The 25,094-nt window shown below is 35.6% G+C and overlaps 1 protein-coding gene across 3 annotated transcripts in view; it reads left to right on the top strand.

The window, feature by feature from the left end:
- cpamd8 (C3 and PZP like alpha-2-macroglobulin domain containing 8) overlaps window positions 1-25,094 on the top strand; it is a 171,773-nt gene that overhangs the window by 126,696 nt on the left and 19,983 nt on the right. For all 3 annotated transcript variants that reach the window (XM_039766833.1, XM_039766834.1, XM_039766835.1), the window contains exons 33-37: window positions 601-756; window positions 1,154-1,216; window positions 2,044-2,288; window positions 2,409-2,496; window positions 22,044-22,118. In XM_039766833.1, the coding sequence (XP_039622767.1) occupies window positions 601-756; window positions 1,154-1,216; window positions 2,044-2,288; window positions 2,409-2,496; window positions 22,044-22,118 (627 nt within the window). The remainder of the gene's footprint in view (window positions 1-600; window positions 757-1,153; window positions 1,217-2,043; window positions 2,289-2,408; window positions 2,497-22,043; window positions 22,119-25,094) is intronic.

The raw sequence follows: 25,094 nt of genomic DNA on the forward strand, positions 1-25,094 counted from the left end.
ATTATAGATGTTTAATAGAATTTAGAAACCATTAATGTTGATAGATAGACTGCTCACCTTGCTCACATTTATGTGCAACATTAGCAAAATGTATATTGGAATGTACGTTTGAGGTCATGACATTGTCTTTTAGGAATAATTGTGGCTTACTGACAGTGATTTCTATGCTTAAATTTGAGACGCAAGGAGAAACAGACAGTAACGTCAACAATCAAATCTTATCAGGAGCAGGAAGCTTTATCTACATTTGTAGGAAACTTTTAATAAATGTTGAGACAACAGAAATGCTGATTCCAGACTGGAAAAAAATTAGTATCTTGTAATTCTAATGAGTAATCTACCTTTTCTCTCAACTGATGTAACTAAAATTATTAGCTTGACTACTACAAACAGTATTTGAGGCCAGTCTGTAAGAGAACTCCCTGGTCTTATAAAACTACAACATTTTGTTACGTTTAATTATATTAACTCATGAGGTGTCCAAGGGTAAAAAACTTTCACAAAACAGCAGTCTTTGTGTAAAAGCTTTTTTAGGGATTGCATATTGGCTTTCCACATAAAATTTAAACATAACAGAAGCTTTTTTTTTGTTTTATTTAGGATACCTGCGTGGCTTTGCAAGCTCTTTCTGAATATGCAATCCTATCATTTGTGGGTGGGGTAAACCTGACTATCTCACTGGCATCAACAAACTTGGATTTTCAGGAAACCTTTGACCTAAACAAACTGAATGAGAAGATTCTCCAAACTGCTGTAGTAAGGAAACTGTTTCTAATGTATCCACCCTCTACCATAATGTAACAGTTTCTTTATATTCCATTTTACATGGAGAAAGACTGATAAGCAAGATCCTTTTTTCTTTGGTGACTGCAGAAGCAATCGAGTGAGTATGTAAAAGCTCCCTGTAATGAAGTTTCACCCTACCCAGAAACAGCTGCACAGTTGTCTCAGTGCACCTGTAATAGACACCAACTATGCTTGAAACTAAACTGGATAAGCAGATTTGCACATGGATCCAATATTTAGTCCAGTGTTGAAGACCACAATGTGTCAAAAAGCCTGGAATTCTGATTTTCTCCCTCATTCTGATTAGACAACATGGATTAAAAATAAGCTAAACGGAAGTTTTAAAGTCCAAATACTTTTTTTTCAGATTCCCAGTGTTCCCACAGGACTGTTTGTTAGTGCCAAAGGAGAAGGTTGCTGTCTTATGCAGGTAAGGTTTCCATTCTCATAAGTACAAGCGTGTCCATTTGACTGTGTATTTAATGTCTTTGTTTATATTTGGAGTAACTTTGAAACTTATTTCATGAAGCTGATCTGTTATAGGATGAACATTTTCTCTAAGCAGCAATTGTAATTGGTTATGTTATATTCACTTATCATTTGAAATTCTGTTAACCCATTGGTATTTGTGGTGAATTTTGAAGCTTTTAATATAGAAATGTGTTCTTTCGAATTTTACACATTAATGAAATCAAAAACGTTGATTCTGAAATAAGAGTAGACTTTGTCATGTTATTTTGTCCGTAGGCCTCTTGTTCTCATTTGTAATAGTCAGTTTATGTCATTTGTTTGAGACATTAGATGGTCACAATGTGCTTGCACTGCATACAGTTCAGTAAAGTATAAGACCATGTGAATTTTAAACTTAATCTATCTTATCTCCTCCTCTGAGCCACTTTTGGCTTGCTGGTAACAAGACCAGGGAAGACCAGATTTCCCTATCTCAAACAGTAGTCTACAGTCCCCTGAGTAATTTACAGGCAGTCTCGGGCCTGCTGAGAGATATAATTTCTCCAGTGTGTACTGGTTCTGCTCAGAGGTTTTGTCCCAGGAGTTGATGCCCTGTACAGCAGCACTTTACCACTGTTTTCTCCTTCACAGTTTAAAAAACAGAAACACTTAAAATATTGTTTTCAATGTTTCACCCAACCGAGACCATTCATTCAACAAATAAGAGGCAACTTTTAATTATTTTTTTAGTTTATAGCATAAACAAATGCTATGGATTGCATTGATTCAGCTTCTTTTTTGTTTTAGATTGATGTATCATATCATGTTCCTGATCCAGTGGCCAAGCCAGCTTTCCATCTGACAGTGCACCTCAAAGAACCAAAGTCAGATAGGCATCACAATCACCGAATTCCAGTGACTCGGACAAAATCACGTGCAGATAACCGGTCAGAGATAAGTCGACGACGCCGTCGAGCTGCCATGGATGATGATGATCCAGCTTCTGACCAAGACCATCAGGAGTACAAAGTTACACTTGAGGCTTGTGCCAGGTATTTGTAATCACTACACTTCTTAATACATGAAGGTAGGATCAAAGAGTTTGTTGTCCATGACTTATTTGATCTGTGATCAGTGTATTATATAAAATTCCTGACTTTGATTTTTTTTAGATGGTTGCATTTTGGCTCATCTAACATGGCAGTATTAGAGTTTCCCTTGTTGTCAGGCTTCCGAGCTGATGTAGAAAGTCTAGAGAAGGTAAGACAAAAAAAAACAAAGAAACATTTAAGAAGGTCAAATAGATTTTGATAATTTAGTTAAGTTTTTTCCTTCATTTTGTTGGCTTTGTCTGTATGTATTTCTGATTTTAATATATTAACCTGTGTACTAAACGCTTAAGTCTGTGAGATGCCAGTGTGAATGATTTGCTGTAATACATTTTTGACACTTTTGTTCTTCATGCTGTCCATTACAAGTAATTGCAAAATAGCAACATTTCAGGTTCTGATATCTTAAAACTTTTCATTAGTATAGTAGCACAGCAAAGAGTGTTTCTGCTTCATAGTGCTTATTTCCAGTTCAGTTTCTGACTTCCCCTTCTTTCCAGAAATTTGGTTGATGTAATGAGGAGAATAGAGCCTCCAGAGAAGGCCTACAAGTCATTAAATTCACCTTGTAACACAAAACATTTCTTGGTGTGTATGACTGTATTTTTGTGTTATGTTAGTTGGGCATCCCATCCATGATTAGTTCCTGTCCTTGACTCCTTATTTCCAGTATTAGCGCCTACTAAATGAAACCTTGTTTTGTATTCTATCATTTAAATTTATGAATACTGGTGTTGAATACTCACCAGTCTCTTGTAAATTCATACTACTAAACACTAATAAAATGAGGGCCCTTGTTTATACTGTATGACCTTTAGTTAGATTATTCATATAAACAAAATGGATAAGAATCTTGTATGACATTTGCAGTATCTGACAGGTACTGCCTGTTAAATATTTTTTTTTGTCAAAATGTGTGAAAGAATTCATGGTTGTAAATTACTAGGTTTGTAACGGTTACAATTAACAATATATACTTCATCAAATAGCACAGTAAACCTCTCATAGTATTAAAAGTACAAATACTAACTTCATGTAACAGATGAGCTACAGTCCTGCTGCTGGCATATCTGCATTGCTAGACAATGGTTTCAAAATGTGTGCACAGCCTCTTATCACAAACCTGATATCTTAAAAATAAGTATCTAAGAAGTTGTGTTCTACTCATGCCACTTGATCTTATGCTACACTATATTAATCTTAACTCCAGTTTCCAGCCTGTTTAGATCTGTCATATTCATGTGCATCCTATGTTTTTTAATGTTTGCCTTCATTATAGATGATGATTTGCCTTTCTTGTCATTCCTGCAGTTCTTGTATTTACAGCTTTTTTTCCCCTGATTTACTCATAGTTTACATTAACCTCTTTCTGCTAAGTCTCCCAACGCAAGACAACACTCCTCTAAAAAAAATAAAGGACTAATAGAAAATAGTAGTATATTTAAGCAAAATTCATCATCATTTGGGCAGAATGAACAATAAAAAGTTTAGCTGAGTGTTAAATATTGCTATTATACTCATAAACACAAAATAACAACATACTCAGTAATTAAACTGCACGAATTAAACAAATAGTTTTAAACAAGCAATGCTCAGTAAACTCAGCGGCGGACTCTGAAATCACAGCTGTCACTTATATAAAATACCTGGCTTTTCAGTTAATCAACACTACTTCTTTTTATTTGGATAATAAAGGATCTGCTGCCTACTGTGGGCAAAAGATAAAATAAACAATAATATAATGTATAAAAAGGTATAGAAATTTAAAGTAGAGTGGTTGCTGTACTGAAAAAGGATTCATCTTAAACAGGATGTGGCAAAACATTGCAGCACATTATTTTTTTAGTAATTGCTATGAATGGAGAGAAGAGCTGAAAAAATAAAACTGACAAACCTATTGTGTGTAAAGGATGAAATGGGAAAGTTAAGTTCATTGAAACTGTTAGGGATTGCCCTCTGCTGGATATAAGCAGTCACTATGTCATTAGGTTTTCCAAGAAACTTTCCACTTTACTGCATGTAATGTGGATTTACATTTCTGAGGATGAAATAAGCTTGTGAGCTGGGTGTTGTTCTGAGGGTTAATTGAGAGTCTGCTGCCATAGCCCAAGGCTGCTGGCCAGTGCCAGATAGAACCAGAACTGTTTACTGCCCCGGAACATCTTTCACATCTGGCATCAATTTACTTGGAGGCCCTCTGTCTTGGAATTTATCAGACCCTTTCCATGAAATGTGACATTACTTGCACGCTACATGGTGTGTGTTTAGTGTGTAGTTAAATGTAATACACTTTCATTTGAAACATCTTACCTGAACACATTAGCAATTATTTCTTAATGTTGCATGAACCACTAAATGTTTGAATACATCTGTGATGGAAAACATCACTGAATACATACCTAAATGTTGCTATCCCATGAGCCTCTTTTAACAAACCAGAATACCTGAACAAATTTGATTCTTTAAAGGCCGTACTTAACAATTCAGAAGAATAAAAGGGATGAGAAGATAGTGTGGCCTAATGGGAAAACATTGATCGTTAAACAAAAGTTTAAAATATGATGCAATCTTTTAGATTTTTCTACAATCCCTGCCTTAAAATCATTTACAGATCCTGACCAAGTCATGTAAACCCCAACAACTATAAAACTAAATACCCCAAAATCTTAAAAAGGCTTTGATTAATTTGATTGAAATTTGGTGACGTTATAGAAAATAAAAACCTGACCCATGATTTTTAAATTGTTGATAGCAATGCTGTCGCAAATGGGTTTTTCTTAGACGTGGCATCCCTTTTCTGTTGAGCACTGAAAAGTGATTGAGCACAGAGAAATGGAGCTGTCACTTTAAGCAAATGAGGCCAAAAGTGGAAATTCCATGAAAATTAAAAAGGACATGCTTATAAGTTGAAGTTGCATCCTTTGGGTACATGCAGTAGTTCAAAATCTGTGAGCTTTTTCTTGCTGCTCGCAATGCAGTATGAAATGCAAACAAATTGTGGGGTATGGCTGTCCCCCTTGGATTTTCACTAATATATAGTGCATATACCTTGAACAATGAGGTGGGTGATGGGGGCATTTGGCAGTCACTGCAATACACTTATAGTATTGCAGCGAACTAAGGTGTCCGCTTGAAGGTAAGATCACAATGTGTTGCTATGCTCCAAGACACAAAGCAGAAACAGAGAAGTGTCAGTATGACATACCAGCCCACTTTAAGCCAGGAGCCACGGACAGAACAAAGAAGGGGTGGACATTGTACATAGCTCACTATACTATTTCTTGTTACCTTTCCTTTCTGTACAATTCTTAAAATATTAAGTTCATTTCATGTACAGTGTGCAAAAACATATTGCTTTTGATGTAAACTCTTGTTCAAACTGAAATCTGATTAAAACTGCCATTTTTACAAGATGCGCTACAGGTGAAATTATATTTACACCCACAGTTCCTTCTTATTATCTATTTCAATCCAAAAGAATACAATTTCTTATAAAATTGTGTTTTGCAGTGACCATCAACAAAAGCCAAGGTCAGCCAATAGGAAAAGCACAAATTGAGCTGTGGCAGGAATTCATGGCCAACTGCATCTAGCATATTGCAGAGTAAGGAGCTCTAGTGAACTAATAATGTTAGTGGAAAGGTATTGCATAAAAAAGCTTTTATACAGTACCCCCCTGAATGGATGTCATTGTACTTTAAACCATATGGTTGCTTCGTCAGTCACCACTTTCCTTACAGAAAGTGTCCCAAACCATACTACTTAACTTATCTGTGCTTCAAATGCAAAACATTATTATTGTACTATAATCATGTTCCTGTGCAGTGTCTTGGTGTGATATTTACGGTAGAACACCAAAGGATGTTTGTTTGATTGCAAATGCATCTCACTAAGACACAATCCTGCTGAGATCACATTTCCATGATAAATGCTTTCTCTTTCATCATGCATTGGTCATTACAAGTTTAAACTGCCTTCTGGGCTAAAACTGCTGCTCCATTGTGACAATTCCAGTGTCCTTGGACATCCTGTTTTATAGAGTTGGTTCATTTACTATACTATATGTACCCTGTGTGTTTTTAGAATTCCTCTCTTCCTAGGGCTGCTAATGAAATTTAATAAATATTGCCATTCCGTTAAGGAGAGAGATGCCCTGTGTCATTCCTGGAGAAGCATATTCACCAGTGGATTTCACTACTGCCAGTAAGAAGCTAATTTTTAATTCTGACACCTTGTTTAGCAATTGCTATGCTTAGAATAAATTAAATAGGAGTTTTGGTTATCTAACAAATATTGGTGTCAATTTGTAATATAGTTAAGAATGTTTTTTAAATAACTGTCTAGATGAAAAGTTGCTATAAAGCATAATGTCTCTAGTGAAGAGACAGGGTTTCAAAACATATGAACTAAATTCTGTCTGTCTTCTGCATTAATTTTAAATTCAGAAACAGGCCGAAAGGAACAAAACTAAACAAGGTTCTGGCTTCTTTTCCACTCTTAACACGGTGTAGATTACAATTCATCAATATATGAACAAGAAAAAGAAGGTACAGAACATAAACGGACAAACTAAACAAGAGCTAAGATGCATAAAATTACTACTGATTTTGAAATGTGCTTCAACGAAATACTGTAGCTGCTGTCTTCTGCCAGGACCAGGACTGAATTTTGTGTCCTGACCTTTGACAGACTTAACTTCATCACTTCTATATTTATAAAGAGAGAGATAAGAAACAGGATATAATAGAGGTTTCTGACAGCCCAGCAACATAATCCAAACAAGTGGAATCAGTTTCACATCCCTGTCACTTGGTGCCTGAAGTCCAAACAGAATGCTTGTTGAAGTTCAGTATGGTTAATACTGCTTAATTTACATTAATACAGAATTTTATTTTTTTTGTTCACCAGGGTAGACTCAGTCAGAAGCTAAATAACTTTTGTGCAGTCAAGGGCAAGATCATGGAGGTCTGACAAATTTCCCACCTAAAAGGCACATAACAGTACATGATCCAAGGCATTGGAGGAGAGGGATTTTGTTGCTTCTGAGAAACCTGCCTCTTTAAAGGTGACTGAAGGCAGAGATAATCAGTAGGCACTACTGTCCTCTACACTAGAAAGTGATTCAGAAACTTGGACAGAAGTCATTCCAATAGGGAATTTAAAGTCATCTAAAGCAATAGCAATCATTGATGTTGGTGTCTTGAAAAGAGATGAAGTAAAGGCTTACTGGCAGGAAGAAGTGGCTGGGATTATGAGAAACATAAAATGAAAGAGAGACATAGAGACATGGTAGGTGAGTAAGGAAGTACAAAGTATGTTAAAAACCCCACTAAAAAGGCAGGAGTTCATAGCCTCCTTAGGGAAACCCGGAAAGGTATCATATCTACCTGATTCATTTTTTTTTCATGAGCACATTTTTAATAAATTTGATCACCTCAATATTATTCCAGATATGGTGAGATTCCACAAGGGCTGTTGAGATATACAGTATAATATATGGAAGCGAAGGTCTGTGATACGGTTTGCAAATTTGTGGCTAGAGATCCACAAAGGGAGAAAATGTGTCACGTATCTTAAAATAGTTTTTTATTCCTAAGCTTTTGACAACCTGCCAGGTGTCATTATATAAAGAGAACGATTAGACATATAGGAATCAAAGGTAATATACAGCATGTAAAGGATAGAGTGGTAGAGTAGGTTGTAATCAGGGTCAGATTTCCCATAAGGCCAACCTAGGCCATGGCCTAGGGCGCAGCAGTCAGGGGGGCATATATACAGAAGTATAATAACCAAATATTTACAAATTTTTCAGTATTATTTTGAAAAGGCCATATAAAATGCAGTTTTTTAAATTTACCTCCATATACATTAAATAAATTGAGCAGTACATTTACGTTGCCCATCTCACCAGCATTTGCTATTTCTCTCTCACACACTCGGCGTAAACCACGTGTTAAAGGAAAACTCCAGATTTGGCTTTACAATAGTGATTCCAAGTGATTCATTACGCTCATATTGCTTGACTTCTACATATCTACTGATAGTAGGTACATAAAATATATCGTTACTACTTTTATATACAGTTTAGTTTACTCAGGGCCATAAACCTGAAAGCCGGACTCGACTTCAATGAAACAATTCAAGTCTTTTTATGGACAAAAGCGCAAAGGAAGAAATTCTAGTAGGTATTTAAGAAGACTTGAATGAATTCGATGGAAAGTTTTTTTGTAGGTGTTAATGTTATGCAATTTAATAAGTAGTATAATTTTGAATTAAAAATATAATGTGGTTCAAAGATTATAAAGATTGTATTAAATGCTTCTATGTTTCAAAAATAAACTATTACATATTAAATTGAAAATTATAAATCAACTTTTTGGGGGGGGGGGCGGCGCAGAATTATGTGCTTTGGCCTGTGGCGTGTGTGTAAATGTGTAAAACCGGCCCTGGTTGTAAGGAGGGATTAATAAGGTGGCGTTCAGAAGGTGTTGGCCATAAAGTCTTTTTTATTATTTAGATGTTCTTCTACTTAAGTCAGCATATGCTTAGTTCAAGTCTAAGTGTCTGTTAATGGTGTTTTCATTAGAGAGCCACGATTCAGCCAGCTCTTTTGCACTCCTAGTACTGGCCCTGAATTTTAATTTCACAGTGTCCCAGTTAAACATGTGTCCAGTGGAACTCATATGTGTTTAAATCAGAGACCGTAGGTCTTTCCTTCTGATGGCAATGCAATGTTTCTGTATACGTGTTGTGAGTCTTTTAGATGTTTGTCCCACATATACTACTGGGCATGCACTGCATGGAATGCTATAAACTGCGTTTCTTGTCTCCGTGGTCGACTTTTTGCTTTTGGCATTGAAAAGGACAATCCATAACTTGTTTGTTGGTTTGTGCACTATCTTGATCGTAGATCAGGACAGGATGCATGCTGCACTTTCTGACACTCCACAATGATAAGAGAGGGTGTGGTAAGTGCAGTGGGGGACCAAGTTGGAGTCGACTTTTTGCTGAGGTCTGGGGCATCTCCTATGTAGGCATTGTTTAATAAATATCATGTCGTAGCCGTTTGATGTGAACAGATACCCACAGCACACAGGCACCCCATCTGCAGTGGATTCCTGCCTTGTGCCCTATATTCCCAGAATATGCTGTCTCCCCCACCCAACTACATCCAAACATTAATTAATAATGGATGAAAAGTGATAATGGGATAATAAAGGTTTTCAGATTACCAGCTGCCAACTTATTATTTGTCTTGGATACAAAACTTCAAAAAGTCTCTTATTTTGTAGTAGCCTGCACAGTTTTCTAATGTTATGCTCTTATTTAACACAAGAACACTTTCCATAATTTCAAACTCAGTCACTAATAACATCCCCAGAACATCTGTATGCAAGAAAGCTTCATTGATACAAGTGTTCCAATGCTTAATCCATTAGTCCAGATACTATAAAACTGACTAGAGTACTTAGGAGCTTGGCAAGTGACCAGATCTGGCCCTCCCCTGTTGATCAGTTAGGGGGACTTTCCGATCCCCTGCCAGGCCGAAACTATGTGTGAAGCTGCTTGCTGTTTTCCTGACAGATTCTGCTCTCTTCAAGTACATGCTTCATTTATTACAGGGGCCTGCTTGGGGAATGTCAAAACTATTATTTACGTGAAAGCATGGGCTTGAAAATAATAAATGCAATTCCAAGGCCATGTGTATTTTTTAAACAAGTGTAATTTTGATAAAATTTTAGGTAGAAATATATCATGCTACACTCTTTAAGTTCTTTGATTTGCAAATCTTAGACAAAGTAAGATTTATTTTTCTCATGTACTACTTCTTATTTAAATTCTTACAGACACAAATGCAAATGCCACTGAATTTCTTCAGTCAGTGAAGTAACCTAACTTCAAGGTACAAATATAGTTATTGTTATAAGCTGGCATTTAAGACCAGGCAGTGATACAAGCAAAGTAAGCACTATAAAATCACAACCTCATTCAACATATTTGCATACTATTTCTCAAACAGACACCTGAGGTCATCAGTTAAAGACAATACCATCATCTCTCATTATCCAATTCAACTTCATTTCTGAAACTGGATTAGAAAACAAAAGATCACATATAAAGAAACTTGTTCTCATTATTATAAGAAGGATAAATAATAATATGGTCCTACCCCATAAGACATCCCAACATCATTAAAACACTCTTAGAAACCTAGATAACGATACCCTTGATTTTTTTGTGATATACTATAAGAGTACCATTCATTAATTAATGTTAATGTTTTTCTCGCGATACAATAGAGAAGATATGACTGCACTATTCTTGTGAAGAAGGAAGGGTTGCGTTACAGGCCAACCAGCACAGTGGACTTGTCTCAGAGGAAAATATGATTATGAAAATTATGCTTAAAAATGTTTTGCCATTTTTAATGCCTTCATTTTTTAAACCTTTTTTTGCAGCAAAGTGAACAAACACACAAGAATGTTACTGTATATGGGCGCCAACAGCAGTACACTTGCTTACACACACAGTACAACTTTGAAAATTCTTTTAGAAGTGCATTAAATGAAATGTGTTTTATTTTGAAAAACTGGCAGATAGTGAATTTGTGGCATAAAAAAAATAAAATTGTTACAGTAAAAAAAAAAACAGTTTGGCTAAAGAGTAATGACTATATATTTTATTAAAAGTTTGACTCTGCTTTTCTAAGATGTTGACTTAATTTAAATATTCTTTGTTTATAAAGTTATTAAATAGTAAATGAAGAGATTACAGAGAACAATGACATTTGCAAAAAACTAAAGTCTTTATTGTCTAAAGTCTTAAACGTGACTATCAATACCACTTTCTGAATGGCTCACTTCCAGGGTCAGAGGTCACCCTGTTTCTTGTGGTCACTAAGAAACTCTCTATGGTAGGATCTGTGAACACTGCACCTCACTCTACACTACATTTTTCAAGACTGAGTCATCACTGTCAACATATATTTTTGGATCAAAATACACAAAATGGAACAAACGCTGTACTCTGAATTTCTGTCCCTTGATCTAGATCACATTAATTGCTGCATTTCCCGTATTCAATTATCTGTTGCTCAGATGAACTTAGAATCCTGGCACTTAACAGAAAATGTGATTGTATGATCCCTATTTGCTGCCTAATTTAGGGTATTGCTTTAGTTTATTTTTGTGTTCACAATGTTTTTTTCTTTTTTTAAATTTTGCACTTTCTTCTGGTTTTAAGACTTTTATTCTTGGTCCTTGGCCCCATCTGTTTTACAATTTAGAGCTTGCTTTATGACTATGTCTTTACCTGCTCCCTCTTTTCAAATATAGCTGACGTATTGTCCTTTTATAAAGTTTCTAATGTCATCTGAGCATCTAACGCACATAATTAGCTTCACTCATATGTGAATAATACCACTAATGACTTGTCTTTTCTTGGTGGCATTATACTTCCATTCACATTTATACCAAATTTAGACTGAATTGAAGGGAGAGACTCCATGTTGAGCTGTTAAGATCCAATGTAATGTACAGGTCAATATTCTTTTGATATCTAGTGGGTAAAATAACATCATACTGCAAAAAAATCATGAATATTTGTATGTGTTTGGTAGCTCATGGTAACTCATCAATATTCATAAGTGGGGCAGAGCCTTCAACCAAAACAAACAAAGGAATTTAAATGAAATGCTTTAAAGTCAAGTGAAAGCTGAAAGTGAACCATTAGTTGAATCACCAAATAGTTATGACAATGTGAGTTGGTTAAAAGACATTAACATGTGTTGAGTGAAACTAATGCATAATTCACCATACAACTGAAACACTGTGATATGCCTGGTGACTTCAGTCACATAAAGGTGCACCAGGGAGCAGTAACTACGTGGCAAAAAGGCAAAATTATTGTAATCAAGTGGAAGGACAAGAAAGACATTATCCCCCAGGCATTGTTCATAATGCAGCAACTGTGAATGTTCTTGTCAAGGGACATTGCGCTGTGGTAGCCTACAAACACAACAGGCATGTCAATTGAGCAGATCAGGCTCTGATATTTTAACCTCTCATTAGCAAGCAACAGAAAACATAGCATAAGAAAGGTGCACAAAGAAAATTGCTTATACTGTCCCAATTGCAACATCAGGCTGTGCACTGGTAACTTTTTAATAATTTATCTCACAAATGACGTGTACCAAAACTGCATCAGTAAACACTAGGCATACCATCCATACTGTAATTATATGGATATTTTGGTATTTACATATTTGTCATAAGTAACAACAGTTTTGCTTGTTGAAAAAAAAAAAATCAACATTCTCTGAGGGTAAAAATAACACTCAATTCTTTGCTGTAGCCTACTTAGTAAGATCATTGATACAAAAGGTGAATATTTTGATGAACACGTTAATATGTTAATGCATGGCCAGAATTAGTTGAATTAGCTGAATTAGTGTCTTGCAAATTCAATTATACAATAATTACAAGCATGGTATGAAAAAATAAAAAAATTAAATGCACCTTAAACACAAAGCATAATGCTGACAAATAACCAGAGAAACATCACACAATATAAACAACAATATACATGCTGTATATACAGAATGCAAAAATTAAAATGAATATGCTTTTCTTCTTGGATGATGCACGGTAATTCTCTATTTTACTCTCTGTTACTAGTGGCAGCACAAAGTGTGCTCCTCCAGTACTATCACAATACACTGTGTGCTGCCTATATCTTCACATGGCTAACTGTGATTTTTGTGGAACATTGTTCTTCTCTAAATGCAGCTGAAGTGGAAGGATAAAAGGTAGTACCATCAACCTGTGCTGTAACCTTGTGTCCAGGTCTACTTACGTTTATTTGCTTTTGAACCTCTTTATATAACCAGTACTGAGTACATGCAAAACTATGTTGCCTATACTTTTGGAGCAATGTAACAATTTTCCAATATACATGGTGCATAGGACACATCCCTCAAGCAAAATGGGGTTTTGTTGTACTTTATGCATCACCACACGGTGCATATAGTTTTGAGTAATTCAGGACTGTTACAAAGCTTCAAATATTCAAAATAACAGTAACTACAAATAACAATAAACCAAAAATGAGGAGCGGACCGCGTCCAAACATGGAAAACCAGGACAGGCTGAGGAAATTACCCCTATCTACCCATCTATTTTAACTATTATAACTTCTTAGCCATATACTCCATTCCTGGTGCCACTTTTTATTTCCAGAAATCAAAGGCCTCTGGGAGCTGTTGTAGTGATGCTTTCTTCACACTTTGTCTCCTTGTAAATTTCTACATTTCCATAATATCTCCCCTCAGGTCTGGAACTGCCACATTTGATTGGAGGCCATTAAGAGGTTAATGTCTCACAGACTGTCGGTCAGCTGGCATCCCACAGACCCTAGTCCCCATTCCGGCTATAACCTGACCTCCAGCTGTGCTGGGCATGTTTCACTGGCGCCAGCCAGTATGAGCACCTTGTAAACTAAACCTCCCTCAAACCACCCCCCACCAACATCTTTTTTCCACATTGCCCCACCTCCCTGTTATCAGCTATTAGGATTACAAATAAATTTTGGTCAGCCTTCTGCAGTCAAACAGTATCTTGTAGTCTGAGACTTTGTTGCCCATGGTGGCCTATTTGCTTAATTCTTAAATAGCATATTTGTAGGTTGCCTGAGCTACTTCACTTCTGACAATTAGCATTGCTTTGCTAGTAAATATAAAGCTAACATTTGTACCTTAGGAATTGCTGTTTTTTGTAATTACTACTACTCTTCTAAGGGTAGGCAGTGCTGCTGACTGATTAGGTGAAAGAGAGTAGCATCTTAACTCCGAACTTTATGTAAACTAAGACAAAAATAACTTTTTTGTATACATTCTTTGCAATATGCACCACCTGTTTGGCTCTTGTACCCTGTAAGATGGGATGGCACACAGTAAGTCTCATAACATAGGTAGTTTTTTATTTCTTCCTTTTTTTAATGTGTCTATTATATTAAAAGAAATTGTTCCACAAATGTATCATGTCACTAGCTGCCTGGATCTATATAGGGCACAATCTGAGCAAGCATGACTTTTGTCAGCATTGTTCAAAATGTTTTCACCTATTTGGGGTTTTTTAGATACGGTATTTGAAATTGTTACCTTGGCCATTATACAAGGGCAGACATCCTGTCAACCACACTCAGGTTTTAGGTTTCTTTATTATTCTCTACAGTTAATTCTGTTTTGTATTGTATATCTATATAGTATCATACAGTATAACATCAAGAGTGAGTACATACACACACACACACACACACACACAGAGAATGCGTTGGACTTTAGCAATCACCACATTTTTAATTACAAAACCAGCTAAAGGAGAAAGTTTACTTGGATGAGAAATCAGAAATTCAACACCACAGTTAAATCAATGCTCCAATGAGTTTAAAGAAGACAATATACAATCTAATGCATTTCTGGATAAATTACAGATACCACAAATTGACGCTATTAGTGTGGAGGAGCTCGATAAACCTCTGTCATTATCAGAATTACTGGATGCTATAAAGTCACTCCAAGGTGGAAAAGCAGCAGGCCCTGATGGCTACCCTGCAGAGTTTTACAAGAAATTCTCCGCTCAGCTAGCTCCCCTCCTATTAGCAACATTTACAGAAGCCAGAGATAACCAATCTCTTCCACAAACCTTTCGCCAAGCACTAATCACTGTCTTTCCAAAACAAAATAAGGACTTATTACAATGTGCATCATACAGACCAATTTCACTTCTGAATAACGACGTTAAAATACTCTCTAAAATCATAGCTAGAAGGATGGAGAAAGTGCTCCCCTCAATAATATCACAAGACCAAACTGGATTTATTAGGGGCCGACACTTATCTTCAAATCTTCGCCTGTTTAATGTAATATACTCACCAACTAAATCAAACACCCCAGAAATATTATTATCATTGGATGCAGAAAAAGCATTCGACATGATTGAATGGAAATACCTTTTACTATTTTGGAGAAGTTTGGGTTTGGCCCGAACATTTGTGCATGGATTAAATTACTGTATACTAACCCAGAAGCTTCAGTTTGCATCAATAACATTTGCTCAGACTACTTTAAACTAGAACGTGGCACAAGACAAGGATGCCCTTTGTCACCACTGCTGTTTGCAATTGCCATTGAACCACTGGCAATACATTGTCGAAATACTGATCAGATAAAGGGGATTAGCAGAGAAGGACTGGAACAGAAAATCTCATTATATGCAGATGACATGGTACTGTATATATCGGACCCAGAAAATTCTGTGCCTGCAGTCTTAGCAGCACTCACAGAATTTCAAAAGCTCTCTGGTCTCAGAATTAATCTGAATAAAAGTGTACTCTTTCCGGTGAATTCGCAAGCATATAATATTAGATTAGACACCCTTCCTTTTATCATTGCAGAACAGTTTAAATACCTCGGGGTAAACATCACAAGTAAACATAAAGCTCTTTATCAAAAAATTTCGTGCGTCTGTATGGAAAAAATTAAACAAGACTTGCATAGATGGTCAACCCTTCATCTCACACTAGCTGGAAGAATTAACACTGTTAAGATGAATATTCTTCCTAAGCTCCTTTTTATTTCAAAACATACCAATATACATTAATAAATCGTTCTTTAAGCAATTAGATTCAACAATAACCTCATTTATTTGGAATTCTAAACATCCACGCATCAAAAGAGCGACCCTACAAAGACAAAAGGCAGAAGGCGGCATGGCTCTACCTAACTTCCAGTTTTATTACTGGGGCAAATATACAGTCGATAAGAACCTGGACACAAATAGAAGAACATACACAGGCATGGACCGCAATAGAAGTAAAATCCTGCAGTACTTCTTTGTATTCCTTGCTTTGTGCTCCAATAAACACACGTTATCGGCAATACACTAATAACCCAATTGTGCTCCACTCACTTAGAATCTGGAACCAATGTAGAAAGCATTTTAAGACGGAGAAGCTTCTTTCTGTGGCACCCTGCAAAAGAACCACCTCTTTCAACCCTCACAAACATATGCAGTTTTAATATCTGGAAAAATTTGGAATTAACTTGCTTAGAGATCTTTATATAGACAACGTCTTTGCATCCTATGAACAATTACGTTCCAAATTTAACATTCCAGCTACAAATTTCTTTCACTATCTTCAAATCAGGAACTTTGTTAAACAGAACCTTCCAGATTTTCCTCATCTTGCACCCTCATCCACGCTGGAAAAATTATTGCTCAATTTCAAGGAGTTAGACTCCATCTCTACAATATATAAAATCCTTTTACAATCCCTTCCTTTCAAAGATCCAAGAGGACACTGGGAAAATGACCTCTCAATTAATATATCAGAAAAGGAGTGGAAAGTAGCAATGCAGAGAATTCACTCAAGCTCCATATGCAAAGCATACAATTATACAACTCAAAATTATATATCGAGCACATCTGTCTCGACTAAAACTCTCAAAATGTTTCCAGGGCATGATCCAACCTGCGAACGTTGCAACCAAGCCCCAGCCTCACTAGGTCACATGTTCTGGGCCTGCTCCAAATTAACATTATTCTGGACAAAAATTTTAATTACCTCTCAGACAGTCTTGGACTCACAATCCCTCCTAACCCATTAACAGCTGTGTTTGGGGTTCTTCCAGAGGGTCTTAAAGTGGAGAAAGACAAACAAACTGTGATTGCATTCACTACACTGTTGGCACGCAGACTTATTCTGATAAACTGGAAGAACCCAAACTCTCCTCTTTAAGTCAGTGGGAAACTGATGTGTTATATTATTTAAAATTGGAAAAAATCAAATACTCAGTTAGAGGATCTGTGCAGACTTTTTCAAAACATGGCAGGATCTAATCAGTAATATTTTGAAATGATTTTATAAAGCACAGAGAATTTGTTGATTTAGGTATTTTTAAAAGCCTTAAATTTTACACCGTTTGGCTTGCTCTCTCTCTCAAGGGTGGGGATCGATCTGTTCTTAGCATAATTCTTTTTTTTTTGTGTAAAACTTGATTGCTATGTATTGATTGTAATAAAATTAATAAATAAATAAATAAATAAATAAATAAAAAAAAAAAAAATCAATGCTCCTAAGAATATATAAACAAAGCTTTAAGGACAGTAACAAAATCTAAATATTTAAAGGCAAAACAACATAAAAACTGTAAAGTGAAAAATTCAGATTGAACTCTTTAGCCTGTGTTGTTACTCGTTCCAGCAACTGTTCAACACTGTTTTACTCACACTTTGTGATGAGATTAAATAAAGATTAAAAATAACATAAAAACTGTGGAATTTATTTGTTATGTACTGTGTACTGAATACATGATAAAATTATTCTCAGGCTTATTTTAATGAAAATCAAAGTTGAAACTATGAAAAATGTAATGAATTTGCTATGTGTATTTTCATTTTCAATATTAACATGCATGACCATTAGTTTTTGATATTGTAGATATTGTTAAGGGTGAAGAGATTTTAGGAGGGTTTTTGTAGACCAATGCTATTTAAAACAAACTCCAGTATTTATATCCTAATCCTCTATACATGCATCTAGTGATTATCTAAAAATGAATAGATTCTCTGTTGGACATAGATAAATATTAAATCACAATTGTAATATCAAGTGAATAAATCAATGCCTTTTTGCTCTCAAACCATGATATGAAGTCAAGACAAGCCACTCACTGCCGTGCGTTGTTCCCTTAAAACAGATAATGAAAGAAAATAAAAATACAAAAGATAAAGCCACCTACATTTTAGTATTTCCGATAGTAGCAACAGACATTATATTCCACAATGGAGCTTGTAACCAATATTCACCAAAGAACTATTACCACATACTATAATTATTTCTATTGTGATTGTGTTGTGTTTATAATTTTTAATCCTTTCTGGAGACATATTTTTGAATATTTATGTGTTATGTTTTTTGGGATATTACATGCAATTCTGATGTTATTTTATTTCACTTTCATTTTGATACTATTAAAATTAAATCATGTCTTTTTCTGATGCAATTTTGTGGATGATGTGGATCTGGTTCCAATGATGCATCTTCTGGTTGCTGGGGCTATGTTCATTTAGTTCATGACCCTCACCGCATTATGTCAAGTTTAAAGGTTGTAAAGGTTAGCTCGAGTAGCCATATTTTAATGACAGTTTAAAGGATAATTCCTGTGTGCTTCTTCCTATGTAATTCTTGTGCTGTTTTTACTACTTACTTTTCCTGGTATTCAGATCCTTATTATTATTATTATTATTATTATTATTAATAGAAACAATAATAATGGTGCATTTTATTTATCGGCAATATTGTTTTGTCTGCAATTTAGTGCTTTGGTCTGATGAAAGATCAACTTGATTTCCTGGTTTAAGAACTTAGCTTGTTTCCTGATTTATGCTTCACCTTCTGGTCCTCTATTGAAATCATGTTTGCTATTTTTAGCAGAACTCTTACTACGCTATAAACAAATAGCCCAATGAAAAGACCTTGAAGTGACAGAGAAATTCAAGAAGAAATACTACTGTATACGCCAATAACAATTTAACGCCAATGACAATGAAAAATACAAAAAAAGACTCAATTTTTATTTTAGTTTCAATCTATATAATTAAAATTTAAATTCTGTCTCTGTTTACTTGAACACACAAAAAAGCCAGACAGATTTTTTGTACCGTTTAGCCAGATATTTTCCTGATCATTAAAATTCAAAAGATATCACCCTGGGGGACTTACATTTAAATAGTTCATCACACTGCAATCTTTATTGTATTGTGGAAGAATTCATTTTGAACATCTATCTTAATATCTGAAACATTGCAGTAAAACTTAATGACTGGCAGTGTGAATGTTTTTTGCTGAGCTCAGCTAATAATCAGGCAGTAGCAACTAATATTGTCTTCTTTGCCAGTTTCACATTTATGAAGTCCAACCCCTGAATACAATGCTGACATGCTACACTATTCCATTAAGTTATTAAATAATATCACTATACCCGAATTTCCTGCACACAAAATTATGTTGACAATTAAAGTGCCAATAGTATTAATAGGACACAATTTCAAGGAAAAATCCTCCACTAAAGTATAGTTAGGGTGACAATTTTAATGTGATTCATTAATGGAGAATCAGTGTTATTCTAAATTCCTGTAATACAGTACAATTACTTATTCCAATTAAACATCACCAACGCCTAATTTACTATAGCTGTTAATAAAATATAGGGACACTATTAGCATATAAAATACATTCAATACTGTTTGAGATTTTTCATTTGGCACGCTGCAGAATAAGCAGTGGCTTCAGGTCACTATTTATTTTGGTCCAGAGCATAATGACAAATGTAGTTTGCCAAGAGACATTGTTCAAACGTGCACTACTTGATACAGTACATATATGCCAGTTGATTTAAATATTTAAATGGTATATTAGTGCATGATAGTGAAAGACATTAGTTTTAATACACAAGACTTTCATAGTCCTGTGTCCAAATACCTGACACAAGTATTTACTTAAAAATTAGTTGTAGCTAAATTTTAAAATAGTATTAAAAACCCAAGCTACAAATGGGTATATCAGCTTAATATTAAACAAAAATATGAAAAATAAAAATCCAGATTTTTTTATTAGTAAAAGTGTTTACTAACTAAATGTTACCTGAACACTGAAACATACAGTGGTGTGAAAAACTATTTGCCCCCTTCCTGATTTCTTATTCTTTTGCATGTTTGTCACACAAAATGTTTCTGATCATCAAACACATTTAACCATTAGTCAAATATAACACAAGTAAACACAAAATGCAGTTTTTAAATGATGGTTTTATTATTTAGGGAGAAAAAAATCCAAACCTACATGGCCCTGTGTGAAAAAGTAATTGCCCCTGAACCTAATAACTGGTTGGGCCACCCTTAGCAGCAATAACTGCAATCAAGCGTTTGCGATAACTTGCAATGAGTCTTTTACAGCACTCTGGAGGAATTTTGGCCCACTCATCTTTGCAGAATTGTTGTAATTCAGCTTTATTTGAGGGTTTTCTAGCATGAACCGCCTTTTTAAGGTCATGCCATAGCATCTCAATTGGATTCAGGTCAGGACTTTGACTAGGCCACTCCAAAGTCTTCATTTTGTTTATCTTCAGCCATTCAGAGGTGGATTTGCTGGTGTGTTTTGTGTCATTGTCCTGTTGCAGCACCCAAGATCGCTTCAGCTTGAGTTGACGAACAGATGGCCGGACATTCTCCTTCAGGATTTTTTGGTAGACAGTAGAATTCATGGTTCCATCTATCACAGCAAGCCTTCCAGGTCCTGAAGCAGCAAAACAACCCCAGACCATCACACTACCACCACCATATTTTACTGTTGGTATGATGTTCTTTTTCTTAAATGCTGTGTTCCTTTTCGCCAGATGTAATGGGACATTTGCCTTCCAAAAAGTTCAACTTTTGTCTCATCAGTCCACAAGGTATTTTCCCAAAAGTCTTGGCAATCATTGAGATGTTTCTTAGCAAAATTGAGATCAGCCCTAATGTTCTTTTTGCTTAACAGTGGTTTGCGTCTTGGAAATCTGCCATGCAGGCCGTTTTTGCCCAGTCTCTTTCTTATGGTGGAGTCGTGAACACTGACCTTAATTGAGGCAAGTGAGGCCTGCAGTTCTTTAGACGTTGTCCTGGGGTCTTTTGTGACCTCTCGGATGAGTCGTCTCTGCGCTCTTGGGGTAATTTTGGTCGGCCGGCCACTCCTGGGAAGGTTCACCACTGTTCCATGTTTTTGCCATTTGTGGATAATGGCTCTCACTGTGGTTCGCTGGAGTTCCAAAGCTTTAGAAATGGCTTTATAACCTTTACCAGACTGATAGATCTCAATTACTTCTGTTATCATTTGTTCCTGAATTTCTTTGGATCTTGGCATGATGTCTAGCTTTTGAGGTGCTTTTGATCTACTTCTCTGTGTCAGGCAGCTCCTATTTAAGTGATTTCTTGATTGAAACAGGTGTGGCAGTAATCAGGCCTGGGGGTGGCTACGGAAATTGAACTCAGGTGTGATACACCACAGTTAGGTTATTTTTTAACAAGGGGCAATTACTTTTTCACACAGGGCCATGTAGGTTTGGATTTTTTCTCCCTAAATAATAAAAACCATCATTTAAAAACTGCAGTTTGTGTTTACTTGTGTTATATTTGACTAATGGTTAAATGTGTTTGATGATCGGAAACATTTTGTGTGACAAACATGCAAAAGAATAAGAAATCAGGAAGGGGGCAAATAGATTTTCACACCACTGTATAATCAATTCAAATTATAAGACTAAAAATCTTATGTGCTGAACTTTAGCATAAATATTTAGTTAAGGTGAATTCTAATCAGTCACCTTCTACAACAGTTAATATTAAAAACAATTGATTATTTATATGTAAATACTTATTTGTAGAGTAGTCCTGAGCATTTTTCTTTAGAGGTACTTAGCATGGTTGGCGGGGATAAAAATTAAAAAAAATGCCAGCACCAGTATGCCTTTCTCTTATTATTATTTTCTTTATTAGCTGTAACAATTCATCACTTGTTTCTGAGAGAGGCACAGCCAGAAAAGGACAACGAATTATTCAATAATTCACTTTTATTTTATTCACTAGCTGTTTTCTTTCTTCACAGCTTCTTTTGGATAAGAAGGTAGGACTAAAGAGATATGAGATAGAGGGCCGGAAGGTTCTGTTTTACTTTGATGAGGTAAGTGTTGTTTAAATTACAAAGATCTAGTCAAGAATGACCTATAATGCAAAGCTGATCACAGATCATGCTTGTGACAAAATCCATTATAATTATAAATCAGTTTTGTGTTGCGCAGGTGTTAGATTCTAAATGGCACCACTAATAAAAACACTGTAGTACACCCCCTTCTTCAAACAGTAGGGACCATTTTAGACAAGGAAGTTCTTTTCAACAAAAATCTCTGGAATCATTGCTCATCCTGTTTTTTCACTGTCTTCCTCGTACCACTTCATATACACTTGCACAAAGTGAAGAAAGAGCACGCTGTAGACATCACATTCTGGATCAGAAATTCAGGTAGAAGAATCATCTGGACCCTTTTATTTACTACTAAAGAAATATGTTTTTGGGGCTTAATTTTAGTTCTCTTGCCTGTTACCATTCAGAACCCTTAACTGCTTATATTAGATTTTAGGAGCTGCATTTAAGTTTTAATTGTTGCCTGTTTTCTTAATCAGACATTAGTTAATAATGAGATGCAGATAACCAATAAACCAGCAGTCTCCAGCTAACATGCTTACCATGAATTATCTGTGATAAAAATGTTTAGAAATGAATGAGAGGGGAATTGGAAGGACCATTAAGTTTAAATCTATTCTGGTCCACAAAACACATGGATAATGTTCTCACAGAAGGAAACTCTACAATGCAATTAAAATTGCTCTTTGATTAATGCAAGTATTAACAAGCTAAATAGTTCAATACCAAGTTTCATTATCAGTATGGACTACTTTCTAATTAGGAAACTAGTTGGAATAAAAACCTGTAGCCACTGCGGCCCTCCAGGACTGTGATTGCTCTACAAAATACTGAGTTGGACATGCAGAATGTGGGAGGAAGTAGTGTTTCTGAAATAACACATCACCTATTTCAAGCAAAAGCAGGATCAGGTCCGGCTAATGGTTATCCCACATATAGGTAGCGCTGATCAATGTATACTTACACTGCATGTTAACTAGTAGTAGGTTCTGCTTTTAGGAGGTGTACACATGATGAACATATGCACTCAAAAGGGCTCCTTTAGACACGTACATGACCATCATTACATTTCTGTCAGAATTTGTTTTTATCATTAAACACAATCGAGGTACGCAGGTGTGCATGGTGGTGGTGATGATGACTGAGTGTCACTCATGCCAGGGGCTTATATGACCACATTTCTGCTTCAAAAGACGATTACATGTGGCCCGAGTGAACACTTCTGGTGCAACAGTTGGTCTGATGTTGGCTGTTATGGCTGACTGATCTGTCATGCCGTCCTTTTTGAAGCATAAGTCTTGACATGCAGCTGTATATCTGGGCTATCCAGAGTTATGTCTGTAACTGTGGGTGCCCTCCTTTTTCTATCTCCACCATCACTAATGCATTGCCAACATCCTTAATTTCTCATAAGGACCATATGGATTAATGAAAGACCACTATATGACCTAGCTCAAATTCCCTTAATTGCATAAACTGTGCACAATGACATCTACCATATGTGAACACCACTTCAAAGAGTGCTATACAGCAAATGATAACACAAATTAATGTTTCCTTAATGTAGTGAAAACCGTTAATTGATGGCAATGCTACGACATAGACGTACACCATACTATGTATTGTCACCAAGTTGCTCCACTGATCTTGGTACCAACCAACTCCTTAGTTTCTGGTACTTCCGACTCTGACTCCTCTGTATTTAGTATGCTAATGTATTTTCCATGTTGATTAAAGGAAGGCAACATACACATCATTTAACCACAGAACTACTGGCTAAGAAGCTGTTTCTATCGTATTGGCCAGTTTAAACAAAAGACAAGAACCCCTGCACACACAATAGGCAATAGCACACACCTACACCTACATCATTACACTTGTCTACACTCAAATGAACTTGTTAAACACATTATATCTGAAATAAAATGAAAAAACTTTTTGTAATGTACCATAATCCAGATTACAATACGTGGATGTCAGGTTGTATAACAGCTCAGATAAACTTCACACTACTAGTAACACAACTATGCACTGGGCTTTATTCTTACATCAGATAAATACTTAATTATGACTATTATTTATGATATAGGACATTTAAACTTGCTGTATTTTTTTTTCATTACAATTTATTAGGAGACGGAGTTCGTACATTTTTGCCGACTCTAGGTACCCAAAATTGTCTCCAACTCCTCGACTCCGACTCCACAGCCCTGGTACCAAGGTTATAATAGTTAATGAAAACTAAACTATTATTAAAAAAACATTATCTTAAACTGAAATAAAATAATTAACAAAGCTGAAATTAAAAACTAAAAATAAATTAAACTATTAAAGTAGCTGGAAAGACTAACTGAAATAAAATCATTTTCTAAAAATATTTTTAGTTTTCATTTTTTAATGAATATTTTTGCCATTAGTCTTTAACCCTTGTAACTTTTAACTTTAAGACAGAAAGTACTCCACCATGAGGCGCCCACATATGTTCACCCAGTAAACGGCAGCTGGTGAAGCAGGGTGGGTGTCAACAAAGCGTTTGTGGTGACAAAGCAAGCTGAATACAGTTGTGTAAAGCATTTGAAATAGATTGTGATTTACTGTGCTGCCTTTCTTTGTGCTTGTTGTATATCAATATGTAATTCAAAGTCTTGAAATCAGAATGTGCTGATCAACAAAACCTTTACCGTATGGACAGAAAAACCACAAGTGAGTAACGTTTCAGGTTATTTCCCAGGTAGCTGCTTTTTGTTGACAATAATTCACCTGCCACTTTGCACAGAAGAAATTATTTTTGAAAATAAAACTACACTGATTGAGAGACTGACTAGGTCATCATATAATATCAGCATATCGTTGTTGACCAATCAATTTTAACTTTAAAATACTTTACTTTAAAATAAGTCGTTTAACAACAAAGCAATACAAACCTTGTAAAATTCCTGAGTTAGAAATGTCTTT

The sequence above is a fragment of the Polypterus senegalus genome, chromosome 10 (genome assembly GCF_016835505.1).
Source record: "Polypterus senegalus isolate Bchr_013 chromosome 10, ASM1683550v1, whole genome shotgun sequence".
Lineage (NCBI taxonomy): Eukaryota > Metazoa > Chordata > Cladistia > Polypteriformes > Polypteridae > Polypterus > Polypterus senegalus.